Here is a 17,500-nt window from a genome sequence, read left to right as displayed (position 1 = left end):
ATTTTAGAGGGCAGGGGTCAAGGCCACAAAAGGGGCACAATATGAATTTTATTTACAGGGGATATAGCCTGAATTATGTTCTTCGGATTTAAAAACGGAAGAAATGTTACACGAATTTTAATGATAATAAATACTTGCACTGAACCAAACAAAAATACAATAAACAGTCTCACTGCCATTCCATAGATCAAGAGAAAGTGCCATAGAAAAAGGGCACTTTCACCCCTTTGAGAAAGAGGGCAGGGGTTCGGACCCCCAGGACCACCCCCCATAGTTGCGCGCCTGATATATATAAGTATAAATGTATATATAAATGTTTAAGTATATATATATGGGTATACATATGTGCATATATATAGGAATATATATGTATATATATAGGAATATATATATATATGTATATATATATAGAAATGTATATTTAAATATATAGAAATATATATGTATACATATAGAAATATATATATATATATATATATATATATATATATATATATATATATATATATACATAAATGTATACATACATATATATAATATATATATATATATATATATATATATATATATATATATATATATATATATATATATATATATATATATGTATGTATACATTTATGTATATATATATATATATATATATATATATATATATATATATATATATATATATATATATATATAATATATTTGTGTGTGTGTGTGTCCAAAACGCCAACAGTTTTGACACTGGCGGGGAGGTTGATATGGTCCATCAGAGAGGGACTGCACCAATGTTATGAAAATAATTTTGGCAGTGTCGGTGAGGTTCTTTCGGTGACCTCTGGGAGGAATGGAGTAGCACTGTACTGATACCACATCCCGGTCCTTGAGGCAGGCGAATATGTATTCTCCACAATCTGACCAATCTTTGGCATCGACTGGGCAGTTGGCTGGGGAGATAGGAGTTCCAGTACAAGTATCAAGAGTTGGATGAGGTTCTGGAGGAATGGGGTTGCCAGTGATCAGTTGGATCTGATAATGCTAGAGCTTCAGTTTCAGTTCTGACTATTACGAGACGGGAACGATCGGTATGGAAAGGGACACTGCCCACTTGTTTTTGGAGGCACTGTTAAAAGAGAAGAGTGTTGCTTGAGTAAGGAGCTGCAGGGGGGTCACGAAAAATCGGTCCCAATAAGCTGGATTACATAAGAGTATTAAAGATATTTGTAGGGTTGGTGGTGGTAGAAGGACGGGGACGTGTGGAAGAGGGAGTGTTGTTGAGGGGGGTAGCAATACGGAGTGATGGAGAATAAGGCTGTAAGGTAGTAATAATGGAGGATGGGATACTTGATAAAGGAGGTTGTGGGGGTAGAGATGATGAAGTTGAGGAAGTTGGGAGAGTAGGAATGTCTTCTGGAGATGAGTCTCGGCTTGGGTGCGTAATGCACTAGTAGGCATTGAGGAGTGGGTAGTAGTTTGTGTTCAGAGTCGTGGCCAAAGGAGAGCCTGGGGTCGGGGAGCCGGTAAAGTTCCGAATTGGTATTGATATTTGATGAAGGGGCAAGCCTCATTGCCTCTAATATGGGTATTACTTCATTACTGGCCATGAGATGCCTTGATTATATAGGGGAAATAAACAGTCCACCCCTCAGAGCCCCTTAAGTTGGTAAGGGCTAGACAATTAAATCAGGGGAATACCGTGCCCATGGTTCCCGCAGGCCGTTCATGACTGGCACAAGGTCAGCCTTTCATCCTTCCAGCACGGCTCTTACACCTTAGGAAGTAGATAGTAGAAGGGATCGGAGAAAGGACGAAAACAGAAAGCTGGAGGGAGAAAATGCCATGCAAAATTTGTTGAGTCGAGTGCTGAGACCCTAGGCAGGGGAGATCCCTGCATTAGGTCTCAGTCTCAGTGTCCGTCTCCTAAGCCCCCCACGACAACAACGGGCAAGGGATTGGGAGGTCTGGGATTACAAATTAAAGACTTTTCGGGTATCTTCGAATGTGCAAATCATCACTTACAAACCTCCAGGAAGTTATGCGAGTAGTTCTGTTATCCTTAAGTCATCTGTTACAACTATTACTTTTGTGTAGTAGATATTGCTTTGTATGAAGCTTAAGTCAATATATCTAAAGGAAATAAAAGATTTTGGTTCACTTATCAATTTTATTGTAATTTCATCCTTTCAGTTTTACTTCCTAAATTGTCTCATTCTAGATGAGACGCGGTTTTAAAACTGGCCATACAAAAAATATTATTTCATCTTACCATTATCATGCAATTTACCACATTCATAAACACTAATTACAAACCTTATTTGTAAGTTGTATCCAGCACTTATCCATAAATGCTGGATAAATACAATCTTTCATACTGAGTTGCACTATGAAAATGTCTTTCTAGGAAGTGATATTTACTTACAAGTGAAGCTGGAACTGCTTCGGAAATAGAAAATAAAGTCCTGCTTAGAATTAAATAAAAGTGGTTGAGGGAGAATAAACTCCCTTTAGTGTCCTCATATGACTAGTCCTTTGTCGTGGGTGGTTTGAAATTCATAGCTTTTTCTAAAGCCGGTCCAAAAATATCTGCTGCAAAGGCATCCCCCTTCAGGATCTTATAATGATGACTTTCAGGTAGTTTTGGCAGAGTATCCTTACGCAAACAAAGCCGAAAGTGAATTGCTTGCTTAAGAAGGTCCTTGATGTGGAATGTCAAGGACTGCGCTGCATCTAGCATTTGCTGTTGCAAGAGGCGAATCACTGTTACTGCATCTAGCTCAGGATCTGACTGTAATTTCTCAGCCATCCTGCCAGCAAAGTCAGAGCCATATGCCAAAGCAGCCTGGACTGAACTCAGAGCTAATGCCGATTGCCGAGTTCTCCCATCCGCCTCAACATAATGAATCCGAGGCCGACGCAGGTGCACAGGGATGTCATCCATGTGGATGCGAGGAGCAGACAGAAATCGAAATACCTGAGCATAAGCTGATGACCCAGCAATGGAACTCACCCCTGCAAATCCTGGAGGCATAGACAACATCCTGGGTGCATATGCATCCGCTACAGATCTCCACAGATCTAAAAAGTCTTCTCCAAGTGCTGTTAATACATCAGATGGCTCTTGATGAAAATCTACATCCAGTCCATTTGATGTGGGAGATAGAGCTACAGTAACGTTGGAATGTTTTTCCGGAAAAAGCTGATCTGCTTCAGCCAAAGACTGCTTCAGCCTGTTCATAGCCGCCTCCCAAGAAAGATAAGAATTGCTGTCTGTTGAGGGAACATATCTGCATTTCATGACGCTATTACCTGAGTTCCGGGTGATTTGAAACTCAACATTCTCAATCGGTTGACGAGACACTGCACCGTTTTCATCAACATATGGTTTTGTAGCTACCAGTTTTCCACCGACCATACTAACATTCCAATCTGACGGCACTGGGAACCATATACCTGGAAGCGAATTACCTGAACCCTCTCCAAGCGCACCTATGGCAGGTGGTTTATCTGGGCTTACAGGGTATGGAAGTGGCATAGCCGATTCAAAAGATGACGAGGGAATGGTAGAAGAATGTACAGAAGATGAACCTTCCTTTGTTGACAGAGAATGGTCTAATGCAGAATGGGGAGTAATTTTTTTTCTCCTTTTTGGTGACGGCAAATGTGAGAAAGATCCAACCTTACCCCTCTTACCCCTGGATGCTTTGGAAGATTGAGCTGCAGGCAAGCTTTGTAAGAGGTCTTCACTACATTTCTCCTTTAGTACCTCGGTGACATATTGATATACGATGTCCCTGAATTTGTCCTGAGATAATTGGCTCTCTTGAAGAGTGTCAGAGCTGGGAGTATTGGACTGTTGTTGAGCAGGGGACGCTGTGGAAACCTCACTCTTTGAACGCATGTACTCTCTATTCAACTGGAGTGCATGTGCTAGCTTATCATCTCCCCATTTCAAAACAAGGCCCTTTCTTGCAGCCCACTTTTTTGCATTAGTGAAGCGACCCTTTAATGCTTTCCAATGGACAGATTTCTTGTCAACTGTCTCTGCTTTTAGTAAAGCCTTAACATGTGGTGAACAGATACGACAAGCCTGAGGGTTAAAGATTCCAGATTTTGTGCAGGATGCATGAGCTGAGCACTTGCGATGCCCATCTTCTCTTATTGGTATTAAGCAACAAGAACACTGAGCTGCTTTCTTTTTCTTTTTCTTTCTCCTATTTGTACGAGAACCATAATTTGACCCTGTAGACCCATCTGTGGACGAGGACGAAAAGTACTCTTGTGAAGGGAGTGGAATGCTTGGCTTTTCATCCACGAGCTTGTCCTGTGGTACTTTTGGTTCAGCAACTGCTACTTGTGTTGTTGCATTGCTGGCATGGTAAGGATCCTTGACCATCTGCAGTTTGTGTGCTAGCTTTTCGTCCAGCCAGTTCATGGGAACATTCTTTCTAGAAGCCCATTTTGTTGCAACTAGGAACCGATTCTTCAGTTTCCTCCAGTGTTCAGAATCCTTATCAATTGTGTCTGCGTCCAGCAGTGCCTGCACACTGGGACAGCAGATTTCACAAGAGAGAGGATCAAAGTGCCCACTTCTGGAGCACTGTGCATGTGCTGAACACTCACGGTGTTCATCATTGCTTCTCTGGCAAGAACACTGGGAGCACCGGTTCACTCTCACCTTTGCCTTAGACTTTTTCTGCAGCATTTTAGTCTTCTTAGATCGCAGATTGAACTTTTTTATTTGCTTGTATGTCTTTGAGGTTAATCTACGCACAGAGGTCAGCTTAGATGACCCACCCTGTCCATGGTCACCGTCCATAGATAGCTGAATGGGAAGAGAAGAAAATCATCATTTTAATTTAACAACACAAATTGCTTAATAGAAGTATTGTCACATGTATATAATATTTCCTTTTTTAGGAACATTTCTACACTACCCTATATGTGATTAAATTCTTGATTACATTCATTTCTCTACTTAGTATTTGCTAACATCAAAATTTCTAATTTTTGTACTCTAATCTACATCTCATCTGATGACATAACCCTTATAATATAATTGATTATATATCATATATCCACTATTGATTAGTAATCACTCAATTAAAAATCAGTCTGATTTTTTTTTTTTTCCACTATGCATGCAGAGACTTGAGTCACTTTTCTATAAGAGACTATGAAGGAAACGGAATAACAGGTAAATAGCTGATGACAAAACCACATTATGATGTGTAAGAACCTCAAAGAACAACTTTTAAAATCTCAATAACAACAGAAAACCTAATCTACCGATAAAGGATGAAACAGACACTGTATGAATGCCACGAAATGACTAAATATGACAAAAATAAGTTGGAAAGGACCTTGGAACGAATAACGTGATACTAAACCATCGTTACTAAGAGAAAAATGCAGACTATGGAATGAGCAAACTAGTTTTACAACTAAGGCAGGCAAGTGCATTAAAACATACTTGGTCTTTACCTGTTGATAAGCTTTGACATGCATTGCGGCAATTGTAGACTCACATTTAGCCATGCAAATGATACGAGGAGAAAACGCATGCAAAAAAGGGACAAAATATGCAGGAATAACAGTAGCATTAACAAGAACTAATAATAATAATAATAATAAAAATAATAATAATAATAATAATAATAATAATAATAATAATAATAATAATAATAATAATAATAACAATAATAATAAATAATGATAATAATAAATAATGATAATAATGATGATAATAATAATAATAATAATAATAATAATAATAATAATAATAATAACAATAATAATAATAATAATAATAATAACGATAATAATATTGGAAATACTCAGATAGCGCATACCTCCGCTACGGTAATAGCTTCACCGATGCAATAAAAATATTCCCACTTGAAAAACTGCCTAAAAACTATCTCTTTCTCCAGCACACTGGTGATGTCCGCGCTTCCCTATCTCGCAATGCTAATGAATCCTTAAAAAAATTCCTGGATCTGGATCCTGATGCTGATCACCACCAAAATTTAATGGCGTGCAAGTTGACCTAAGACGCACCTCTGGTAAAAATTCATAAAAATCTATTTTCATGCTAACCAATGCTACCAAAAACATAACCACCACATTAATAATAATAATAATATTGATGATAATAATAATAATAATTTAATAATACAATAAAAAATTAATAACAATAATAATAATAATATTAATTATTATTATTATCATTATTATATAAAAAAGTATAATGATATCAATAATAACAATATAAATATTAACATTAATAATAACATCGATAATATTAATAATAATGATAATATCAATAATAATAATAACATTAATATCAACAATATCAATAATAATAATAATATCAATAACAATAATAATAATAATAAGTAGAACAACAACAACAACAGTAACAGCAACAACAATAATAATAATAGTAACAGTAATAATATCAATAGTAATAATAGTAATAAAAAGTAATAGTAAAAATATTCATAATAATATTAATATTAATAATCATATTACTACTAATAATAACAATAACATCAATAATAATATTCATAATAATATCAATAATGATATTAAAGATGATGCTAATAATACTAATAATAATATCAATACTAATAATACCATTAGCCTTGTCATTTATACCTACTGATAACATCAATGAATTGAGGCTATCAGCAGATTCACATTCTTTACATTCACCTTATCAATCTTTTTTGAGAGAGAGAGAGAGAGAGAGAGAGAGAGAGAGAGAGAGAGAGAGAGAGAGAGAGAGAGAGAGAGAGAGAGAGAGAGTGAGAGAGAGAGAGAGAGAGAGAGAGAGAGAGAGAGAGGGGGGGGGGGGGGGGTATATGGAGTCGAGAGAAGGAAAGTCGAGGACATAGAGGAACCACAAAATCTCTTAAGGAAGAAACCTTTAAGAAGTCACCTTTGTTATTTGCACAAAGTGACAATTTTGCATAGAATATTACTGGTTATTACATGCATACAAAGTTTTCCTTTTCTTTTTAACAACTGATATAAAGGTCTCAAAACTGACCCATGCAAAGTTCAGCATCAAACTTATAAAACAAATATAATTGAAATTGCAGTTGTGATAAAAGAAATACATTGTTGAACGAAGTGTGCACACAAAAAATTGCGACAAGACATTAATGTATGAATTGAGACGAATATTCTCTTCCAGAATTTGCTTCAACTATTCCACACTATCATCGGTTACTACAAATCACAGCTTACTCTATCCTAAAAACAAATTAACTTTTTACGCACTGTTAGTTACTACAAGCACTTTGTGAATTGAAAACATATAAATTTATATATATACATATATGTATGTCTCCACCCACCCATCCACCCACCCACCCGCACGCACACGCACACCCACACCCACACCCACCCACCCACACCCACCCACCCACACCCACACCCACACAAATGTCAATGATATGCTCAAGGCCTGATGGTCCCCTCTTTTGCACCTAGGTCCCGGCAACTGTTTCCCTACATCAGGGGAGGTAGGTGTTCCCTCTACTTTCCGTTTAGAGACTTTCTCCTAAGCAAGCAAACCACCTTTCCTTATCATATTCATATATATCATATTCATAAATATCATATTCATACATATTACATCTATTCTTTTTTTTCCATATATAAATCTATCTGTTGCTCAAAATCTTGTAGTATATTCATGCTAAGAAATACATGCAGAAATACAGTCTATCATACAGCAGCTAGGATCCGGAATTTAAGCTTCTTTACATGCATAATAGTTGTTGAGGACACTATGAGAAAACTAGAAAATTGACAATACATCATACACATGCCCAAGATAAATGGAAGCCACTCTTCACATATTCATTACACATTCTCATTTGCTACGGTTCTTCATCATATCATCCGTCACGTCGACTTACCTTGCTGGAATACTTAGGTGGTTCTGGTGATTCGCTCTTCATGTTGAGGAACTCTGCGTCAATGTGGAGGGGGTCTTCTTCCAATGCTGTGTTGTCTCCGTCCTCGTCCCCGTCTTCATCTCCATCGTCATCATCTTCATCCTCGTCATCCCCATCTACATCATTATCATCTGAGTTGGCATACTCTAAAGGTTCTGTAAAGAGAAGATGAAACTCTTTTTTTTCTGTTCAAAGTGTATAAAAAGAAAAAGAAGAAAAAGAAAAAAAAAAAAAAAAAAAATTCACACTATTTTCCAAATCACGAAACATCAAGAATCTTTAAAGGAAATAGTTACAATTGTCCTCCTAAAATGTGTGTGTATGTACAATGCATAAAGCTCAACAAAATATTTCCCTCTCAAAAAGAAAAGAAAGAAAAGAAAGAAAGAAAGAAAAAAAAAAAGTGCATGTGTGTGTGTGTGTGTATGTGTGTATGTGTGTATGTGTGTAAGTGTGTAAGTGTGTAAGTGTGTGAGTGTGTGTGTGTGTGTGTAAGTGTGTAAGTGTGTAAGTGTTTATGTGTGTGTAAGTGTGTATGTGTGTATGTGTGTGTGTATGTGTGTGTATACATGAAGCCTTCCTGCATTTCATAGTTAAATAGTAAACAGCTAAATCTGTAAACTTGTATGGGACTGCCATAAAACAATAATAATAGAAAAAAAGAGAAAAAGAAAAGAAAAATGGAAGGAAGAATGAAATGTGGGGTGGAAAAAAATGAGATGGAAGATGACGACAAAACACGGAAATGAACAAAATTTTCAAATAGTATCAAACAGCTTCCTGTCTCCCCTGTTTACACTCTTCTTTGATTTTTTATATTTTCTAGTACTTAATACTGCTGTTAGTAATGTCAATAACAATATAGTAATTATAATGTTTATAATAAACATAACCGTGTCAATACTGATAGCACTGGCAAAAAAAAAAAAAAAAAAAGTTTTCCTTCTATTTCAAGGAATGGTGAGATGACAAGATCTACCTATTGAATCTTTTGTGGCTAAGCAGAGTCAAGTACAGAAAACATGAATCCATGATCTTCCTAAATCATGTGGTAATTTGATTGAAGCTTAAAAACATCATAAAAAAAAAAAAAAAAACTTACCATCCTTTACATCAAGTAATCCAACTTCAATCAGGCCACCAGACCCAACAAATGGATCACTGTCCTGAAACATGACATTAATAACCGTAAACTTTAATGAATCAAAATGAGAAATAATCCTTAAACAATTAAAAAAGAAGAGAAAACATTATCATAGGAATATTTCATTTCTTAATCAGGAAAAAGAACACCTGATAAGTGAAAGTTGATCATCAGAAATTGTCAAAAGTAAGCCCGCTGTGAATCCAACTAATCCAATATCTTCAAATATTGTATTATCATAATACTGGTACACTGTATTCATCCTATCTTCTGTACAACTAACTAACTAACTAACTAACTAACTAACTAACTAACTATAATATATATATATATATATATATATATATGTATATGTATATGTATATGTATATGTATATGTATATGTATATGTATATGTATATGTATATGTATATGTATATGTATATGTATATGTATATGTATATGTATATGTATATGTATATGTATATGTATATGTATATGTATATGTATATGTATATGTATATGTATATGTATATGTATATGTATATGTATATGTATATGTATATGTATATGTATATGTATATGTATATGTATATGTATATGTATATGTATATGTATATGTATATGTATATGTATATGTATATGTATATGTATATGTATATGTATATGTATATGTATATGTATATACATATACATATATATATATATTCATATGTTGTACTATCATAATATTAGTACACTGTATTCATCCTATCTTCTCTACAACTAAATGCAAAATGGTGAATATAATCATCTTTAATCAAAGCCTCTGTAACTATTTTTCGTTTTCTACTTACATGACTAACGTCCAGAGTGCCTTCTGATTGCTCTCCTAGCCTTGATTTTGAGCCTGTTTCCTCCTCAGAAGTTTTGTTGTCTGGGTGGTCTGGGTTGTCTGGGTTGTCTGGGTGGTCTGGGTGGTCTGGGTTGTCTGGGTTGTCTGGGTTGCCTGGGTTGTCTGGGTTGTCTGGGTTGCCTGGGTTGTCTGGTAATCTTGATGAAATTTCCTTCATTATCTCCGAGTCTGACACATCAATGTCATCTGAAAATGAATCCAATATGAAAAAAACAAAAGCTAGGTTTTGCCTGTAAGGATATGGTTATCACTTTCCTGTACTCCCACTGGCACCTGCCTTTACAAAAGTACTCTTACATATATAAATAAATGTAAAATAGAAAATTTTATTAAATAAAAACTACAACTTATCACAAGTCAGACATGCAGCAACGATCATATTTCAGAAAATGTAAAAATGTTGAAAAGTGAGCATATTAAATTCATAAAATATATGAACAAAATTAACAGAACTCACCGTCATCCATTTCAAGTAAATCAACTTCAATGATACCTTTTTCTCCAAACAATCCACTTTCCTGAAACAACAATGTTATTACAATGCTTTTGTAGAGCCAATATAAAAAGAAAATTGAGGTATGGGAAAAAGACTCATGACTTTATCACTGATATTCTAACATAAAAACAATAATACACATTGCACATTGCAATACACTGTAATATTATTGGGTCTGATCTCGAAGCTTGTAAATGGCTAATGGTTGAAACAAATTAATGTACTTGACATCAAAGGTCATATAGCATTATGTGGCAAAAAGGGTGAAAAAAAGGTTAAAGATTAAGATAAACTGTGTTAGATGTCAAAGATTAGAAAGCTTTATAGGAAAGTACAGTAGTGAAAAGGGTAAGGAGGGGGAGCAAATGAAGTAAAGCAGAGATTAGTAAAAGAGGAAAGGATTAAGGGGGTAGGGCAACTGAATGAAATGAGAGTGTATCTGTGACTGGGAAAGAAATAGGGACACTGTTTAAGGAAAACTGAGGTAGCTGTTGAAGAAGTATGAGAAAAATCCAGGGAATGAGGAAAAAGACTAGGGAAGGTGGTCAAGTATCAGGATGAGTGTTAGGAGGGGAGGGGTCTAGAGAAGGATTCTGTTGCAACAGAAGGGATTCTTGTGAGTGGGAGTGGTAAGAATTATGTGGAATGAAGAGGGAAGGGTGCACATAGAGAAGGTGAGTATGAGGTGCGTTGGGAGGGTGTGGGAGGCTGGGTGGCCAAAATGCCAACATGGTCGGACAGGACAGGACACTCCACCAATATATAAACTTCATGGGGGAGGTCCTGTCTACTGAAGCTAATCTTGGCATGGGGCTTACACTGGCCTCTGGGAGGAATAGTGCGGCACTGTACTGCCACTGCATCGTAATCAGCAGATAAGTAGGTAGTTTTCAGTCTGACCAGTCCTTGTCTTAGTTAGGACAGTCAGTTGGGGTGACAGAAAGTTCTAGTACAAGTATTAACAGAGGAGTGAGGTTCAGCAGGAATGGGTTTGCCAGTGAGGGCAGTCAGGGTAGGTAGTGCACAGGCTTGGGATTCAGATGTAACTATGACAAGGCGTGAACGATCAGAATGATTGCAAAAGGAAAATTTGCCTACTTGCTTTTGGAGTAATTGTTGAAGAGAAGAGTATTATCAGAGTAATGGGCTGTTGGGGGACTCACACAGAATCAATCCCACTTGGCTGGGCCAAAGAGAATACTCAAAAGGTTTGCAGAGGTGGAAGCAGTAGAAGGATGAGAGCAGGAGGAAGATGGGGTGGTGTGGAGTGAAGTAGTACCATTGGGGGGGAGGACAATAAGAATGAAGAGTAGTAATAAGGTGGAAGTGGGTACACAATGTAGAAGACTGTACAGTAAGAAATTGAGTGGAGAATGTTGGGAGAGAGGAAGGGGTGCATTGTGAAGGTTAAGTATTGACCTGGTTAAATGGTTCAGAATAAATACAGTTGCCAGTAAACATCGAGGAGGGAGTATTAGTGTCAGTGGTCAGAGCTGTGGTCAGAGAAGAGGTAGGAGTCAGGAAAACAACAGAATCAAATTTAGGTAGGCTAATTAATGAAGGGGCAAGCCTTAATGCCCCTACTAAGGGTATAGAATCATTATTGGCCAAGGTGAGTCTGAAATAAATGGGGAAAAGAGACCCCTCAGGGTCCCCATAAGGGGGAAGGGCTAGGCAATCAACCAAGGGAATACTGTCCATGGCTCCCAAAAGCCATTCATGACTGACAAAGCCAGCCTTTGATCCTTTCAAAACAGCTCTCATACCTTAGGAAGTGAACAGAAGAAGGAAATGAAGGAGATTAGGAAAAGGAAAGAGGGAAAAGAAAAGACCAAGTTGAGGCGAGGGCTGAGGCCCAAGGTAGGGGATCACCCCTACCTTGGGCCTCAGTCTCTGTCTCCTAAACTCCCCATGATAGCAAGCTAGAAATTGGGGGATTGAAGCTTTTAAAAATTCTTTCATCGAATGAGTCCATCCTCAAGTAATTTTGACAGTATTTCAGTGCCTAAGAAGAAAAGTGGCAATGAATATCAGGTTAGGATGAAAGACAAACTTAGTAATTTTCAGTCTTCCATGAGCTTCCCTAAGCCTGTGAAGTTACTTCTTATATTCTTAGGATTGTTTTTATGCTCTCTAGAATGAGATATATGCTTCTTTTTTTTAAATAGCTATTGTTTTGTATTCTGTGTATATATGAATGCCCTCACCACTCATGCTGAATTGGGAATACTAAGAATATTCTATATGCTTTCCTCTGGCTGGCCTCACATAATATAAATATAGTATAAATATAAACATTAACACACAGTCTATGCACATAAAACAAACAGAAAACTACATAGAGCACCGACTCTCTTAAACAGTGCCTGGCCTCTCCCCAGCCCCAAGGAGTGTTGGATGTGTAGTCTGCATAGGAATTAGAATGCCACGCTATAGGAGTTGGATGTTAGTACCTAAATACAGGGTCCGTCTTTCAGAAGCACCTCTTGACGTCATTGACAAGGATACATTCATAGATTTTAACATGCAAGAACATAATTATATCTATGGTATATTAGGATAGCAGTATATCATGGAAGCTGTAACTGGTTACCCCACCCCTCATGCCACCAGACCCACAATGTCTCCTAATTCTAAGGATGGGGGGTATGGGGCACCCAGGATTATTTCTTCAAGCATATTTATTTATTCAATCCAACTTTGATGGTGTCACCTTACATTTTTATATATTTCCTGTTGCTATCAGGATGCATTGTACAAATATGAAAGTGTGAATACATGCAAAATAAAAATAAAAATGCTAACTCAACAAGGGACAACTACACTACCTACATTAGAAAGAGAGAACAATCAGCTAAGACGTGTGGTTCAGTTTTCCGTGCAGAAACAAGAAGAATCCAAATCTAAATACATCTCTTCCTAAAAAAATAACAAGTGTTTCCTGATTTTTTTTATTTCCAGAAAAGAATAGCTTGAACATCAGGTCAAAAGCAAAAATATAAAAATGGAAAGAATGAAAGTTCTCAAAAAGTAAAAAAAAATAATAATAACAAATAAATAAATAAATAAATAAATAAATATATATATATCTATGAGAGAGTCCCCCTAAGAACAAGCGCCTTTCACTGCGGTGCTCAATCCTTTTTGTTTTTCCTGCCAGATAGTATTCAAAAAGTTTATCCTCAAGCATAATGAAAAAGCAACTGATTTTTTTCTGATAATTACCCACTCAGAGATGGACACAAAAAGGGTAACTGTATACTCCACAAGTTAAGAACATTTTAACTACTACTTACCAAAGTATGACCAACTTCAATTAATTTTTTAGAGGGTTCTTGTGGTCTGAATTTCTCCTCAGGCTCTTCAGGTAGCTCAAACTCCATTAATCTTGATGATTCATCCTCTAACCTCCTTGGGGGTGAGCCGCCTGCAAGCAAATCATTGTAGTTGCCTTGCCTGTCGTCTCGCAAATTACTTTCAGTTCTGTGTAAATGCTAACAAGTGAAAAACTCTGCTGAATGACTAAAACTGGTTCCTTCAGGTGAAAAGATTCATTTGCACACACTGTAATAAGTGTTAGAGGAACACATACTCAAATAAATAGTCTTTTTAACATAGTTATCATATCTTGCTTGTACAGACAATATGTTTAAGCTTTCATAGTATTTTACTCCTTTCTCTAGAAATGTAATATTCCTCTCTGATCTTATTCTCTTCACCCGACACCAATTTCAGTTCCTAGTGTGACTGAATTTATTGAATTGTCACCCCTTTTTTCTTTCTTAACTGTACACTGATTTTGTCAAAGACTGTAGCAATCATTGACAGAATCAGACCCTATTTATCGAAAGCCTTTGTCCTGGTAGTAACAATTTTTATCTTTTTTAGTTCTCCCTTCTCTTACTTTCTTTTGTGTTATAAGGAAAAGAGGGGTTGCTATACATGCAGAGAGAGTGATAATCATATACACCTAATTTCATATTGCTAAAATGGTGAATCTGTCAAACACATGAATTTACTTTACATGTTAGCTTATGAGTAATAACCGATAGAACTCACTATGTTCTAGTTTCAGTGCGTTGGCCCTATTTCCGCTGTTTGAGTCCTCGCCAAAATCGCTGTCCTGAAATACCTGGACTGTTATGTTGCAGAAAGTCCATGCACCAATACAATTTCCTTATCAAAAAACAAACAAACATTGCTTTTATTTATAACACAGATTACTGCATATGTAAATTCTATGATAATAATCATACTTCTTATTTTTTTGGTAGGAATAAAGTCAACTCTTATATTGGTCATTAATTACTGTCAATATAATAATATATATTTCTTACAGACCAAGAATCTTTGCACTAAAAACTCAAATTGCTTAACTGGAAAAATAACAATAAATAAAAAGTAACGAAACAAAAAAAAATTCCAAACAACAACCTCCTTTTTTACAGGGGATGGGAAACACCTTATGTAAAATTTTAAAAAAATTTCTTTCTGAACAACATAGTACATTTTTGTATATAACATAGATAATTACATATTCAAATTCCTTAAAGTAATAAAATTAATAATACATAAAAGCTTTCTTCTCTAATGAGCAAGAAATTCAATGGAGTTAGTACACTACAAGTTTAACATTCTCACAAAAAGCTCTCCTTAAATGCCAAATAAAAAATTCCACAAATATTGAAACACAAATAGTGGCATTGCAAGGCATATGGGTGACAAGGGCCCCCAATATTTTTAAGTTTGATGGAGAAATATATAAGAAAATTAATATACTTTTCAATTCACTTGAATTTAAACAAGCGGTTCATTTTGTTTGTACAATGTATCGATAATTAAACAGAATTAACAGGACCCCCCCTCCATCACTGCCAAGGGGTCCCTCCTCCTCTTAGCTATGCCACTGGACATTATAACCTACAAAATCCATATCCATCATAAAATCTGCTTGTCAGAATCATAGAATCAAATATTGCAATGTTTTCAGCATTCTCTTCACAGTTGGCATTATGTATTCACATTTTTACCTCAATCCCAATTTAAACTGGTAAATTTCAATGAATTGTCCTTCTTGCTAATATTCACATAAACTGAAAACACATCTTAGAAAACTGGTACTCTGTACTTTTCACATATATTTATTTCTATACATATACATATACACATACATGCGTGTGCTCACGCACACAAGCACACACACATGCACATGCACACTCACATGCATTCACTCACTCACTCACACACTTATGTACTAACTCACGCACTTATGCACTCATTCACGCACTTATGCACTCACTCACACACTTATGCACTCACTTACACACTTATGCACTCACTTACACACTTATGCACTCACTCATTCACAAAAAGATATATATTGACCTATTTTCTATGATATAATTACTAACCTCCATTAATTCATCTGGCAGTTCTCCAGGCTCAATAAACTCTGGTGAGTTCTCCCTTTCAGTTCGCACATCAGACATGTTGCTTAATTCTGGAAAAAAAGTGGCAAAAGGTGTTTGAAAAACACACCAGAGGCATTCAAAAGGTTTGCAGAAAATTATAGAACACAGAAATTAGATATTTTGGGTATCATAACATTAGATAATGTATGTAGGATAATTAAAACTTGATATATGTCGATGCAGCATGAATTGAGAAATGTGGAAATCATGCTATTATTGAATTTCCTGTGGAGCTCAGGTATAATTAATAATTCCAGGCATGATTAATAATTTGAGAAAGCCTTATTAAGGTAAAGCTGCAAAAGACACCTGTTTACAAAATGGTCTGCTTTATTAACCTGTAGATGAAAGAGTTTACGTTTACATACACTAAATCATGGCTCTGAATCTTGGGTATATGTATACTGGCACTCTCCATTATGACCCTGTGAAGGTATTTTAACTACTACTGAACTCTGTGAATTTATCTCTTGGAAGATCATAAGTGGGTTGTGAGATCCTGTTGCAATAACTAGGAACTGCAGGTAATGCAGTGTTATGGCTGGAATTTCAAGGGAAAACTGGTTGGCTTCTCAGATAGCAGAAGTAACTGAAGACTGGGAGAGCTTCAATTTGCAAGCCAATAGGTAAGCTATGAGGTATCTGCTGTCTACCCGTCAGGATTCAGCAGTAGGTCTCAAGATATGTCTGCTGTTAATCAATCAGGACACAGCTGCTGAATATAACATGATCTAATCTGGTTACTGTGTGATACATGCAGGTCAGGTGTCAGGGGCCCTACATCTGCATTTATAAATCCATTTATGTGTTGAAAAGACAAATATTCTTCTTGGTTTCTGTGTTATTCTTCTGTTTCTGTTCCTAGCAATATAGATTTTGGATTATAGTGATGATCATTTTGACATTCATAATTACCCCAACCATTTGAGGAATGTATATTTTGACAAACTGACTGTTATATGTAGTGAAATCTAAACCTGGGGTTTACATCATTATATTCACCTCTTCTGCTTAACTCTTCCTTGAATTGGCAGAAAATTATGCATAAGCAATTCTAAATCACTTTACCTCTCTGTTCACCCAAACAAAACTTACAAGTTCTCTTACTGCCTTGCATATGTACATATGTACATTATATTTTTACTAGCATTTTCTACAGTCTTTGAGTACCCCTCCTATACCAACCTAAATAACTAGGATTTTCCAACTATTCATCTCAACAACAAAAATGCAAAGATCACTATGCAAAAATAATTTCCCATCATTCTCATATTACCCCGAAGTCCTATTTTCCACATCTGTGAAATGTCTCTCAGAAAATGGTGGGATTTTTTCCAACAATTTTTTTGCTGTGAGTTTGATACGTGTAGTATCCACTAATAATTCTGGTAGTGTGAGGCAAGTTCCTTTTAGTCTAAAACATCACATCTCTACTCCCACTCTTCTTAAAACAATCTCACAGTCAAGTTCTCATGCCTCTTTCCTGATATTCATGGAACATAGCCAGTGTGTAGTAGTAATTCTGATACAAACTGGCATTTTCATACAGCTAAATGTCCC

General features: G+C 36.1%; 1 protein-coding gene across 8 annotated transcripts in view; it reads right to left on the bottom strand.

Moving 5' to 3' along the window:
* Window positions 1-2,138: 2,138 nt before the first annotated feature.
* Window positions 2,139-17,500, bottom strand: part of LOC113826067 (uncharacterized) — a 25,656-nt gene continuing 10,294 nt past the window's right edge. For 3 of the 8 annotated variants that reach the window (XM_027378940.2, XM_027378945.2, XM_027378942.2), the window contains 8 exons: window positions 15,881-15,969; window positions 14,529-14,601; window positions 13,766-13,896; window positions 10,431-10,491; window positions 9,915-10,159; window positions 9,058-9,121; window positions 7,917-8,110; window positions 2,139-4,810 (listed from right to left, as the gene is read on the bottom strand). In XM_027378940.2, the coding sequence (XP_027234741.2) occupies window positions 2,510-4,810; window positions 7,917-8,110; window positions 9,058-9,121; window positions 9,915-10,159; window positions 10,431-10,491; window positions 13,766-13,896; window positions 14,529-14,601; window positions 15,881-15,969 (3,158 nt within the window). In that variant the 3' untranslated portion in view covers window positions 2,139-2,509. The remainder of the gene's footprint in view (window positions 4,811-7,916; window positions 8,111-9,057; window positions 9,122-9,914; window positions 10,160-10,430; window positions 10,492-13,765; window positions 13,897-14,528; window positions 14,602-15,880; window positions 15,970-17,500) is intronic. The other 5 variants (XM_027378941.2, XM_027378946.2, XM_027378943.2 and 2 more) reach the window with 3 other exon arrangements.

This window comes from Penaeus vannamei, chromosome 25, assembly GCF_042767895.1.
Source record: "Penaeus vannamei isolate JL-2024 chromosome 25, ASM4276789v1, whole genome shotgun sequence".
Lineage (NCBI taxonomy): Eukaryota > Metazoa > Arthropoda > Malacostraca > Decapoda > Penaeidae > Penaeus > Penaeus vannamei.
Note: the sequence above shows the minus strand (reverse complement) of the source record. Positions and strands in the feature narration are given on the sequence as shown.